This window comes from Hibiscus syriacus, unplaced genomic scaffold, assembly GCF_006381635.1.
Source record: "Hibiscus syriacus cultivar Baekdansim isolate YM2019G1 unplaced genomic scaffold, ASM638163v2 tig00110339_pilon, whole genome shotgun sequence".
NCBI lineage: Eukaryota > Viridiplantae > Streptophyta > Magnoliopsida > Malvales > Malvaceae > Hibiscus > Hibiscus syriacus.
The window spans coordinates 138,200-151,474 of NW_024062692.1; the positions used below are offsets into that span (position 1 = coordinate 138,200).

A 13,275-nucleotide genomic window follows, 5' to 3' on the forward strand; every position below is an offset into this window, starting at 1 on the left:
ATGACTCTAGGATCATAAAACTTGATCTTGAAAGCTTATGACAAGATTAAATATGACCATCATAATAATTCGTTGTTACAATCAGGTAAGTTACAATACGAGGGGTTCATTCCAAGGGTCTTGTAGGAGTGTTCACTTCTCAGTTTTTAAACAGTTGGTAATAAAAATTAGTTCGGTCAGAAAATGTTTTTTTTTTTCAGAATCCGTTTAACATTAATTCGGTGAAAATCAATTAATTAACTGAAAATATTAATTATTTAATATTATATATTAAGCTCAACCCATTAAAAATTAAAATCCAACTATGTTTTAACCATACTAGAGTGATTAAACTTTCAAGACTCTATTACATTTTAATCCAAATAAAAATAACTTTATTAAACTCAAATTAATATGAATAAAATTTTTCAAAAAATAATATGAAAAAAATTGATTCAATTAATGAATTTCTTAAGAAAAGTTGACTCGATTAACAATTAAAAAAAATTAATTAACCCGATTTTGACTAATTTAATTTGATAAATAATCAAATCAATTGTTTAAACACCCTATCTCGTAGAACTGTTTTATTGTAAGTCAATGACATCTTAAGATAAGATTATTCAAAATAAAAATTCGAAACGCGGTATAACTAACCACTTATGATGCAAATAATATATGATTAATAATTTAAACTTAACTACAACACTTATTGAACGATTAATATATAAAAGTATTTTTTAATATTTCATTAATTTTTTTATAATAAAAGCAACTTATTAAATTTGGCCTAATTTGAAGTTAACATGATTTCAAACTTTAAGTGGTGGGCCAGAAGGAAGGTTGAGACCTAGGCAACACGCTTCCTTAGCCGTTAAGTTTCACCGGAGAGGACACGCGTTCACATCTTAAGAAAGTAGGTATCTGCTTTTGGAAAATCCACTATTTAACCCCAATCTGTATCTAACTGCCTCTCTCGTAAAGGTTTCGTTAAAAGAAAATCAACAGCGAAAATTCATTCATTCTGAACTATCGAACAATGAGTTACTACAGTCAGCAACAGCCTCCGGTTGGCGTTCCTCCTCCTCAAGGTCTAAAACTCCTCATTTTCACTTTATTTCCTTATCTGAGATTTTGGTTTTTTGTTTGTTTATGTACTCTCTTTTTTTTCGTTTTTGGTGTATTGCGATTGTATGGCGGATCTGATCGAGATTTTTTTTAATATTTTTTTTTGTGATTGAGAATTATAGGTTATCCATCCGACGGATATCCTCCGAAGGATGCTTATCCACCGCCGGGATATCCTCCGCAAGGCTATCCTCAGGGTTATCCTCCTCAGGGATACCCGCCTCAGGGATATCCTCCTCAATATGCTCAGCCGCCTCCTCAACAAAAACAGAGTTCTGGTTTCCTAGAGGGCTGGTCAGTACTCTCCCTCTCTCTCTCGCTCTCTCTCTCTCTCTCTCTATATATATATATATATATCTCCATTTTACTCGTATAAGTTTAGTTGTTTAGTATAATTGTATGAGTATTTCTACCGTATATGGTATATATGTCAGATCTAGTAATCTAAGGATAGTTCTGGTGCTTAGCGAAAAAGAGAATAATTATGATTTCCGCGCAATTCAATTGAGCGCGTGTTTTTTCGGTGAACAAATAAATCACAACAGCTCATCGTGATTATCGATAAAGATGGAATTGGATTTTAACGTGATAAGTCCTGCAGTTAATTAGTCTACGTCCCATACCTAATTCTCTCGTTCGGCGGTCAATGGAGATGTGTTTTGGTTATTTTAGTTCTCTTGTGAACAGCTATTTTTTCAATAATCTGAATAATTATAAGAGAGTATCCGTTTTGAACTCTCATGATGAATTGAGAGGCAATGGGTGGATCAGTAATCATCTAAAATTTTATAAGTTTGTTATCATCTAAAATTTTATAAATTTGCCTTAAAGTATAAAATCTGGGATCCGTCCATGAGAACGGTATTCATTGATGAACAACTATACCTAGTTCTTAGAGAGAGGGGGTGTCCTCATCAATGTAACCGTGTGTGTATACTACATTTTAGAGGCAATTCAAGGCAAATCTTAGAGAAGTTTATGGTTGGAATTAAAAGTAGAAAAGATGAGTCATTGATATCATAATTCATAGAGTAGTTTTACAGAACTGCCTGACAAATGGTTTAGAACATTGATAGAAGTTTTACGTTTTGGTAAATTATTTGATTATAATATTAGTAAAGGAGGAAATGTTTGATTTTGGGTTGGCGTTGCAGTTTGGCTGCTCTTTGCTGTTGCTGTCTTCTGGATGCATGCTTTTGAGGAACAGTCAACTCTTGGCCGCCCGACGCCAGCATAGGGAATTGTTCATCTCTCTTTAATAATTAGATTTGTTATGTGGTTAATATTAGACCCTTTTTTCTTTTATCTGTATTTTTTTTCTTTTTCAAATTTTATTTCCAACATGGCAGGCTGTTTGGGTTTTGTGTTTATACTTTAAAAATAATTAGTCAAAACTTTCATTAAAATCGTTTCATATCATTAAAATTTCTTCATTTCAACTTCTTATTATTTCAAATTATTTATTAATAAAAATTTACAAATATATTTTCAAAAATTTCAATCAAATAATTTATATATTATTATAAAATTTAATGATCTAAAAACTTTAAAATAATTATGATCATAATTTAAAAAATTGAGTAAAACATCAATAAGAAATAATTTTACTGAGAAAAAAATACAAATGAGAAAAGTTAATGATAAGTAACCACATTTGATATCTAAATACATTCTTTTTGAATAATATTTTTTTCTAATGAATATTAAATCCATAAATAAAAGGAAATGAGAGATGTTAACTGTAAGCTTTTAAATCACTAACTATTGATGACATCTAAGTACATTTTTATTTCTCAAGTATCAATAAAAATTTATATTTCAAACATCATAGGATTATAATCTTATTATATTTATTTTTAATAAATTGCCGGGTGTTTTTTATTACATTATTCTTCCACTAAATTTATCCTTTCAAATTTTAAAATGTCATATTAGAAGTTATCATAGTTTTTTTTTAGTTTTCTCTCATTGGTAAGTCGTTCATCTATTTTTTTTATTTTTATTGATCGAAAGAGACCAACTTTAGTGTTGGTTGTCGACCGTCAGTATTCTTTATTATGGTTTTATTTTCTTATATTACATCTTTATTTTCTTTAGGTTTTTTATTTTCAATAAGTATTCATATATGGTACATTTTCATATGCCATTATTGCACGTTTTCTTCTACTTTTTGACACGTTTTTCGGTCGTTTGGCCATTGTGTTCACTAGTCTTTTTCTAAAGGTTGATTAGATATCGTTACGATTGATCAAGATGATGTTTATATGTTATATTGTGATCTCCCCTGCTTTGGACTATCATATTAGATTTGGATACTTGTTATGCGTTCATGGATAGTTTTTCACGTCGCTTGTAACACCCCAACTCGTACCCGACCCGGATACGAGTCCGAGATGTCACATTACCTTTTTAAAACATTACTCTTAACAAATAATAACAAAATACTTAAAATTATATTAAGAAAATACGATAATATACATATATTAATATAAGTTTACCAAAATACTCGGAGCATACACAACTTAACCCTTTAGTTACATGCCAACATCCATTTACATAACAAAATGACCTACTGATTAGGTTGCTTTTGATCTGATAGTTGCAGGAGTAATGTTGTTAGCTGCTTAACCTCTATCTTCTACTTTCTCGGATCTTACGCGTGAAACACTCACACGCTAAGTCATCGACTTAGTGAGGCAATGTAATAATAATAGCAAGGAACTGTAATGAAAATGCCATAATGATATGAAATGAGATGAAATCGTATACTTAATCAATGTAGTTTATATCACCATGATCCTTACCCGTAAGCATATTACATTAGCATTCACGAATTTGTATTAATAATTTTATTGGCCCATGATATCATACTGAGAACCTAAGGTACGCCAGTATTGCGAGGTTGTGTACTATACTGTCACCACAGCTCGTATAAATTGCACCGAAGTGCCGTGTAGAGTTTTTGCACCGAAGTGCCGCGTAGAAATTTGTCCCGAAGGACCGCGTAGAATTTGTCCCGAAGGACACATATAAATTCCTTAAGAATCATATACATATGCCAATGATCAATTATGTGTCTCAAAAGACCTCACAAATGTTCTAAAGAATATATATATATATCCCGAAGGACCGCGTAGACCCTCTACCCTTGGCATGCCAACTATACCTATAGTTCTCATCTACAAAACATGGCCTTTTACAATTCACATAATTTATATCGCATAGACATATCATTTCCATACCTTTATCACATAAACATTTCATTTTCCATACCTTTATCACATAATTCATATAACTTTTCCTGCATATTCATGTCACATAATGCATATAATATGAATTCATGTCAAGTATCATAATATGGAATGTGATCATGTATCAAATATTGAATCTAGACTTATCACAAGTCTAGAACTGAATATAACACTATATTCATGCTATGCATATGCACTCACCTATATTTCTTTATTTTTTCCTCGATCGATCTTACTTGTCGATTGTTCCAGAACTTGATTAGGCTCAATATATACATAAACATAATTTTCAATATGATTATCAAATGCCTAAGTCTTGAAATTAACTTCTAATAGCCTAAAAATATTTAAGGAATTGATTTTTATTTTTTTTTCTTTAGGGGGAATCGGTTCCCTACTGTGGGGGTATCGATTCCCCTCTGGCATTCTGGAATTTCATATTCGTTTGAGGGGGTATCGATTCCCTTTGAATGGGTACCGATTCCCCTAGCCCAGAAATCCTATTTTGAGCTCGAAAATCATCTCATTTCAGCTCAAACCTTCCTATTTTACTCCCTTTAATATTCCTAACTTTCATACTCTTACTTAAACTAATTATTATCCATTCAATACCTCTGAAACTTAAAAAAAAACCAATCCTCCATATAGAATTTAAGAATCTTACTCAAATTCCAACTTGTTCTAATTTTAATTCTATCACCTCATACTTCTTAATTAGCTTGATGACAAGTCAAATCCATCTTCTAATTCTTATTATGACCTTTAATCCAAGATTTCATTCAGTCGCTCTCAACCTTTAATCTCCCTTAACTTAGAATTCTTTGAGTTTCTAAGTCCTTGTTTCTCTCCATCATCTTTCCTAAATCTTCATTAACCAAAACCATGCTTAACTCATAAGAATTAATCCAAAAGAAGACAACTCACCTTTGCTTGCAAGCTTACGGTTGGAGAAGAAGAAGAAGAAGAGAAAAATATCTGGAACCTTATTTTCTCTCAAATGCTTTCCACGTGGTTTATAAAATAACCTTAAGGAATATTTAATTATTTCTCTTACTAAAAGACTCATTTGCCCTCTTAATTTCCCTTCTCTGCTTATCCATCATACATGAAACATTCCTATTAAATCTTTCAACCATTCAATTTATCTTCTTTGGTCACTAAATTTTAAAATTTCACAATTTGATCACTAACCCGGTATGGAGGACGTTACAAATCTCCCTTCCTTAAGAAAATTCTTCCTCGAATTTTTATTGCACGAACATATGAGGGTATTGACAACGCATATCTTCTTCACGTTCCCACGTGTCTTCCTCTACTTTGTGATTCCTCCAGAGAACTTTGACCAATGGAACAGTTTTATTCCTCAACTATTTTACTTCATAATCCATTATTCTCACAGGCTCTTCTTCATATGTCAGATCCGATTGGACTTTTACTTGTTCTGGTGCAATGATGTGAGAGAGATCAGACCTATACCTCTGCAACATAGACATATGGAAAACATTATGAATTTTCTCCATTTCTGATGGCAAAGATAATTGATATGTCACGGGTCCTATCCTCTTAACAACTTCATATGGCCCAATAAATCTAGGATTTAACTTTTCTTTCCGACCAAATCGTAATACTCTCTTCCAGGGAGATACTTTAAGGAAAACTTTATCTCCAACCTCGAATTCAATCTCTTTTCTTTTAAGATCAGAATAGGACTTTTGCTCATCAGAGGCTACTTTGAGGTTATGCTGAATTTCTCGAACTTTCTTTTCTACATCTTGAATTAAATCTGGACCAAGAACACTTCGATCTTTGAGTTCATACCAATTTAATGGAGTACGGCATTTCCTCCTATATAATGCCTCGTATGGGGCCATCTTTATACTGGACTGATAACTATTGTTGTAAGCGAACTCTGCCAGCGGTAAATACTTTTCCCATGATCCTTTGAATTCCATTACGCATGCTCTCAACATATCTTCCAATATCTGAATAGTTCTCTCTGATTGCCAGTCAGTCTGAGGATGAAAAGCTGTACTAAAGTTTAAACGAGTTCCCAACGCTCTATGCAAAGATTTCCAGAATCTCGAAGTGAATCGAGGGTCTCGATCAGAGACTATGGAAACAAGCACTCTATGCAATCTAATAATTTCTCTAATATACAGTTCTGCATATTTTTCCATAGAGAAATCTATTCTAACCAGAAGGAAATGCGCTGACTTAGTCAATTGATCAATAATTACCCATATTGAATCTCTTTTGTTCGGAGTCAAGGATAACCCCGAAACAAAATCCATCGTCACATTTTCCCATTTCCATTGAGGAATGTAAAGCGGTTGCAATAATCCTGACGGAACTTGATGCTCAGCTTTAACTTGTTGACATATCAAACACTTGGACACAAATTCAGTAATGCTTCGCTTCATCCTTGGCCACCAATACCGATCTTTTAAATCCATATACATCTTGGTTCCACCTGGGTGCATCTTCAATGGACTGCAATGAGCCTCTGCTAATAAATCTTTCTTCGATTCTTCATCATTTGGTATCACAATTCTTCCTTTATAATACAAATTTCCATCCGACTTAACCTCAAAGTCTTTAATCTCTTTACTCTTTACTTGCTCAATTATTTCTAAACACCTTTCATCTTTACTTTTCAATTCTCATATTCGTTCCAACCATACTGGTTTAAGTTTTAACTCTTCACATAGACCACCGTCTTCAGTCAAAGATAACCTTGCATCCATAGCTTGTAAAGCTGCAAACGTCTTTCTACTCAAAGCATATGCTATCACGTTAGCCTTTCCGGGATGATAGTCAATTATTATATCATAATCTCTCAAAAACTCAACCCACCTCATTTGCCTCAAATTAAGCTCTTTTTGATTCATCAGATATTTCGGGCTCTTATGGTCTGTATACAAGTAACATCGTTCTCCATACAAATAATGACGCCAAATCTTGAGAGCGAACACCACTGCAGCCATTTCTAAATCATGGGTGGGGTAATTCTTTTCATGTGGTTTCATCTGTCTCGATGCATACGCTAATACTTTTCCTTCTTGCATTAATACACAACCCAAACCATTATGAGATGTGTCACTGAATACTATAAAATTCTTGCCAGATTTCGGTTAAACCAATACAGGAGCTTCTGTCAAAATTCTCTTTAACGCTTCAAAACTATCTTGACATTCAGGAGTCCAAACAAATGGTACATTCTTTCTCATCAGCTTCGTTAAAGGCAACAATATCATCGAAATTTTTTTAACGAATCTTCGATAATAACCGGCAAGTCCAAAAAAAACTCCGAACTTCTGATACATTCTTTGGAACTTCCCACACCATTATAGCTTTTATCTTTTGAGGGTCCACCGGAATCCCATCTGCAGAGATCACATGCCCCAAGAAAATCACTTCATTAAGCCAAAATTCACATTTGGACCATTTGGCATAAAGCTTCTTATCTCTGAGAATTTGCAACACTATTTGTAAATGTATGTTATGCTCTTCAATAGACTTCGAGTAAACCAGTATGTCATCAATAAAGACATCAATAGACTGGTCCAAATAGGGCTGAAAAATTTTGTTCATGAGATCCATGAAAGCAGCAGGTGCATTCATTACTCCGAATGATATTACAATGAATTCATAATGACCATATCTCGTTCTAAAAGCAGTCTTTGGAATGTCCTTTTCCTTAATCTTCAATTGGTGATAATCAGAATGTAAGTCAATCTTCGAGAATACCGAAGCTCCTTTTAACTGATCAAACAAATCATCAATGTGTGGGAGGGGATATTTATTTTTGATTGTCACCTTATTGAGCTGTCGATAATCAATGCAGAGACGCATTGATCTATCATTCTTCTTAACAAATAACACCGGAGCTCCCCAAGGTGACACACTTGGTCGAATAAATCCCTTCTCTAACAACTCTTGCAATTGATTCTTTAACTCTTGCAATTCTTTTGGAGCCATCCGATAAGGTGTCATTGCAATTGGAGCGGTTCCCGGCATTAATTCAATTTGAAATTCTACCTCTCTATCAGGAGGTAATCCAGGCAACTCAGCAGGGAAAACATCAGGGAATTCCCAAACTATTGAAATCTCATCTAATCCTTTCTCTATAGCTCTTGTATCTTTCACATTTGTAAGAAAACCTTGACATCCTTGTAGCAATAGTTAGCAGACATTAATGATATTACATTTGCTAAAGGATTAAACCTTTCACTGATCACACTTATTTATGTTCTTTCTGGACTCTTTAGGGTTGCCTTTTTCGATCTGCAATTAACATCCCCATAGTAACGGAACAACCAATCCATTCCCAAAATCACTTCAAACTCGTCAAAGGGTAATTTCATCATATTAGCAGGGAATTTAATTCCTTGAATCTTTATGGGACACCCCTTACAGACTTTGTTCACCCGAGCACTATGGCCTAAAGGATTAGTTATTATAATCTCATTACTCATAGCTTCTAAGGGAATCCTCAATTCCTTTACTAATTTACTTGTAATGTAGGAATAATTAGAACCCGGATCAATCAGTACCAATACTAATTTATCATACAGCTGAAAAGTACCTACTATAATATCAGGATCATCCCAATCTTCACTTGTCTTTAAATTATATACCCGAGCAGTTGAGCGAACTTCATGTTGTGTAGAGGATTCGGACTGGTTTCTTCCTCTGCCCCTTCCTCGTCCTCTCTGTGAGGCAGAGCCAACTCTTTCAGATGGTGCAGGCTCACCAACCATCAATGGACAATCCCGAATAAAATGGTCGGCATCTCTGCATCGAAAACAAGTCCCAACAGCCATTCGACAAGCCCCAGAATAGTTTTTCCTACAGTGCTGACACTGTCTCACTTGACTCGGAGTAGATCTCCCAACACCATATCCCACTGATTGCGTCTATCTAGGTCTTGCCTGACTTGCTCCCCTAGCTGAGGATGCAACTGATTCGGATCTAGCTTGTGATTGAAATCCTGAGTCTCTTCCTATTTTTGGTGGTGATGAGCTGGAAGAAACACCTGTCCTCTTTGATGTCTGAACTCTAAAGTCCCCGAATCTCTCATTCTAAGCTCTTTCAAGAGCTTTCGCACGATTAATCACCTCTTAAAATGAGCTTTGACAAATTCAATACTATCAGCATCTCTTTCAATCTAGGACATAAGCCCTCCACAAACCATTCAAAAGCCTTTTTTCAGTTAGTACCAGCTCAGATGCAAACCGACTAAGCTTGTTGAACTCACATTCATACTCATATACAGAGCGGTTCAACTGCTTCAAATTCATAAACCCTTGCTTTATTTGCCGAATGAACTGATCTCCAATGTACTTGTTTTTGAATTCTTCTAAAAACAAAGACCAAGTCAACTGGTCATTTGGCATCCTCATGGTGACGTTCGTCCACCATATCCTCGCCTGACCTCTCAGTAACGAGACAACTCCATCTAATTTCTCCACTTTAGAGCAGTGGAGACCATCCAACATGATTTTCAAATCATTTAACCAAAGATTCGCCGTAACCAGACATTCCTCGACTTCTCCCTTAAATTTGGGAGCTCCTAAACCTCTCAACTCTTTTGCTACATTCATTCTTTGAGTTGGTGGAGTAGGAGGTTGAAGACGCGTCAGAATAGCGTATAACGTTCTGAAGAACGTATCCTGATCTTGCACAGGCACTCCTTGAGATGCATGTTCTTCACCTTGCCTGGCCAGGACAGGTGAATTACTGCTTTCAACAGGCCTATCTTCTCCCGCTTCACTTCAGGAGCTACTATGCTCGGACATCTAATAAGAATAAACATATTGTTCTATTAGCAAAACAACATACTCATACTATACCAGATCAAAAGTTCTCACTATTTTTTTGCATATATTCCATTTAAAGACTCTATAGACTCTGATTTATGCCTAGAATCGACTAAACCATAGCTTTGATACCATTAAATGTAACACCCCCAACCCGTACCCGACTTGGATACGAGTAGGAATGGCAACGGGTCGGGTTCGGGGTGGGTTTTGTTCACCCCGTCCCCGAACCCAAAATAAATCTCTATCCCCAACCCCGACCCGATCCCTGATGGGTTTTTTATCAGGGCGCCCCGTCGGGGATTATTTTTGCCCTGTCCCTAAACCCGACCCGAAATATTATACCCAAACCCGAACCCGAAAATATTTTATATATAATTAATATAAAATATATATAAAATAATATATATATAATTAATATAAAAATATATAAATATTATATATATATATATATAATCGGGGCGGGTCGGGGATACCTTGCCCCGAACCCGAACCCGACCCGAAAAAAATCCTCAAACCCGAACCTAACCCAATATCATTCAACCCGACCCGACCTGAACTTGACCGGGTTTCGGGTTTCCTCGTCAGGTTCGGGTCATACTGCCATCCCTAGATACGAGTCTGAGATGTCACATTACCTTTTTAAAACATTACTCTTAACAAATAATAACAAAATACTTAAAATTATATTAAGAAAATACGATAATATACATATATTAATACAAGTTTACCAAAATACTCAGAGCATACACAACTTAACCCTTTAGTTACATGCTAACACCCATTTACATAACAAAATGACCTACTGATTAGGTTGCTTCTGATCTGATAGTTGCAGGAGTAATGTTGTCAGCTGCTTACCTGTATCTTCTACTTTCTCGGATCCTATGAGTGAAACACTCATACGCTAAGTCATCGACTTAGTGAGGCAATGTAATAATAATATAATGGAACTGTAATGAAAATGCCATAATGATATGAAATGAGAAAAATCGTATACTTAATCAATGTAGTTTATATCACCATGATCCTTACCCGTAAGCATATTACATTAGCATTCACGAATTTGTATTAATAAGTTTATTGGCCCATGATACCATACTGAGAACCTAATGTACATGAGTATTGCGAGGTTATGCACTATGTTGTCACCACAGCTCGTATAAATTGCACCAAAGTGCCGCGTAGAGTTTTTGCACCGAAGTGCCGCATAGAAATTTGTCCCGAATGACCGCGTAGAATTTGTCCCAAAGGACCACATATAAATTCCTTAAGAATCATATACATATGCCAAGGATCAATTATGTGTCTCAAAAGACCCCTCAAATGTTCCAAAGAATATATATATATATATCCCGAAGGACCGCATAGACCCTCTACCCTTGGCATGCCAACTATACCTATAGTTCTCATCTACAGAACATGGGCTTTTACAATTCACATAATTTATATCGCATAGACAAATCATTTCCATACCTTTATCACATAAACATTTCATTTTCCATACCTTTATCACATAATTCATATAACTTTTCCTGCATATTCATGTCACATAATGCATATAATATGAATTCATGTCAAGTATCATAATATGGAATGTGATCATGTATCAAATATTGAATCTAGACTTATCACAAGTCTAGAACTGAATATAATACTATATTCATGCTATGCATATGCACTCACCTATATTTCCTTGCTTTTTCCTCGATCGATCTTACTTGTCGATTGTTCCATAACTCGATTAGGCTTAATATCTACATAAACATAATTTTCAATATGATTATCAGATGCCTAAGTCTTGAAATTAACTTCTAATAGCCTAAACAAATTTAAGGGATTGATTTTTATTTTTTTCTTTAGGGGGAATCGATTCCCTACTGTGGGGGTATCGATTCCCCTCTGGCATTCTGGAATTTCATATTCGTTTGAGGGGGTATCAATTCCCCTTGAATGGGTACCGATTCTCCTAGCCCAAAAATCCTATTTTGAGCTCGAAAATCATCTCATTTCAGCTCAAACCTTCCTATTTTACTCCCTTTAATATTCCTAACTTTCATACTCTTACTTAAACTAATTATTATCCATTCAATACCTCTAAAACTTAAAAAAAAAAAAACCAATCCTCCATATAGAATTTAAGAATCTTACTCAAATTCCAACTTGTTCTAATTTTAATTCTATCACCTCATACTTCTTAATTAGTTTGATGACTAGTCAAATCCAGCTTCTAATTCTTATTATGACCTTTAATCCAAGATTTCATTCAATGGCTCTCAACCTTTAATCTCCCTTAACTTAGAATTCTTTGAGTTTCTAAGTCCTTGTTTCTCTTCATCATCTTTCCTAAATCTGCATTAACCAAAACCATGCTTAACTCATAAGAATTAATCCAAAAAAATACAACTCACCTTTGCTTGCTAGCTTCACGGTTGGAGAAGAAGAGAGAAATATCTGGAACCTTGTTTTCTCTCAAATGCTTTCCACGTGGTTTATAAAATAACCTTAAGGAATATTTAATTATTTTTCTTACTAAAAGACTCCTTTGCCCTCTTAATTTCCCTTATTTGCTTATCCATCATACATGAAACATTCCTATTAAATCTTTCAACCATTCAATTTATCTACTTTGGTCACTAAATTTTAAATTTTCACAATTTGATCACTAACCCGGTATGGAGGACGTTACATCGCTCGAGTCTGATTTGCAGTTTGTTTGTGATCCTTCAGTAGATTGATCTCCTTTTGTGGTTTGTTTGCCAATACGATCAAATATGTTTGTATATATCTTTGTTCAAGTTTTTTTTATTAGATATTAATCTTTCATTGTATGATCCTTATGTGATCTTAAGTTGCTAGTTATGTATCAATGATTATAGTAAATTTTCTTAATTATGTGCTTAATTTACGATTATGATTGTAAATCTTTATTACCATATATTATATTTTAAATTTTTATCTTGTTATAAAAAAGCTAAACTTTAACTTTCTGACACCCATTAAAACAACCTGTTAAACCTATCAATCATGTTTTTTTATTAATTTTATGTTAGTACAAGAGTATTCAGGTGTACTTTGAATTTTACAGATGTTGAATA

General features: G+C 34.4%; 1 protein-coding gene across 1 annotated transcript; it reads left to right on the plus strand.

Moving 5' to 3' along the window:
* Nucleotides 1-955: 955 nt before the first annotated feature.
* LOC120120453 (cysteine-rich and transmembrane domain-containing protein WIH2-like) lies at nt 956-2,469 on the plus strand. The gene is made up of 3 exons (XM_039140085.1): nt 956-1,070; nt 1,230-1,401; nt 2,262-2,469. Exons 1-3 carry the CDS (start codon nt 1,019-1,021, stop codon nt 2,305-2,307), a joined length of 270 nt encoding a protein of 89 aa, XP_038996016.1. The 5' UTR covers nt 956-1,018; the 3' UTR covers nt 2,308-2,469.
* Nucleotides 2,470-13,275: the final 10,806 nt, after the last annotated feature.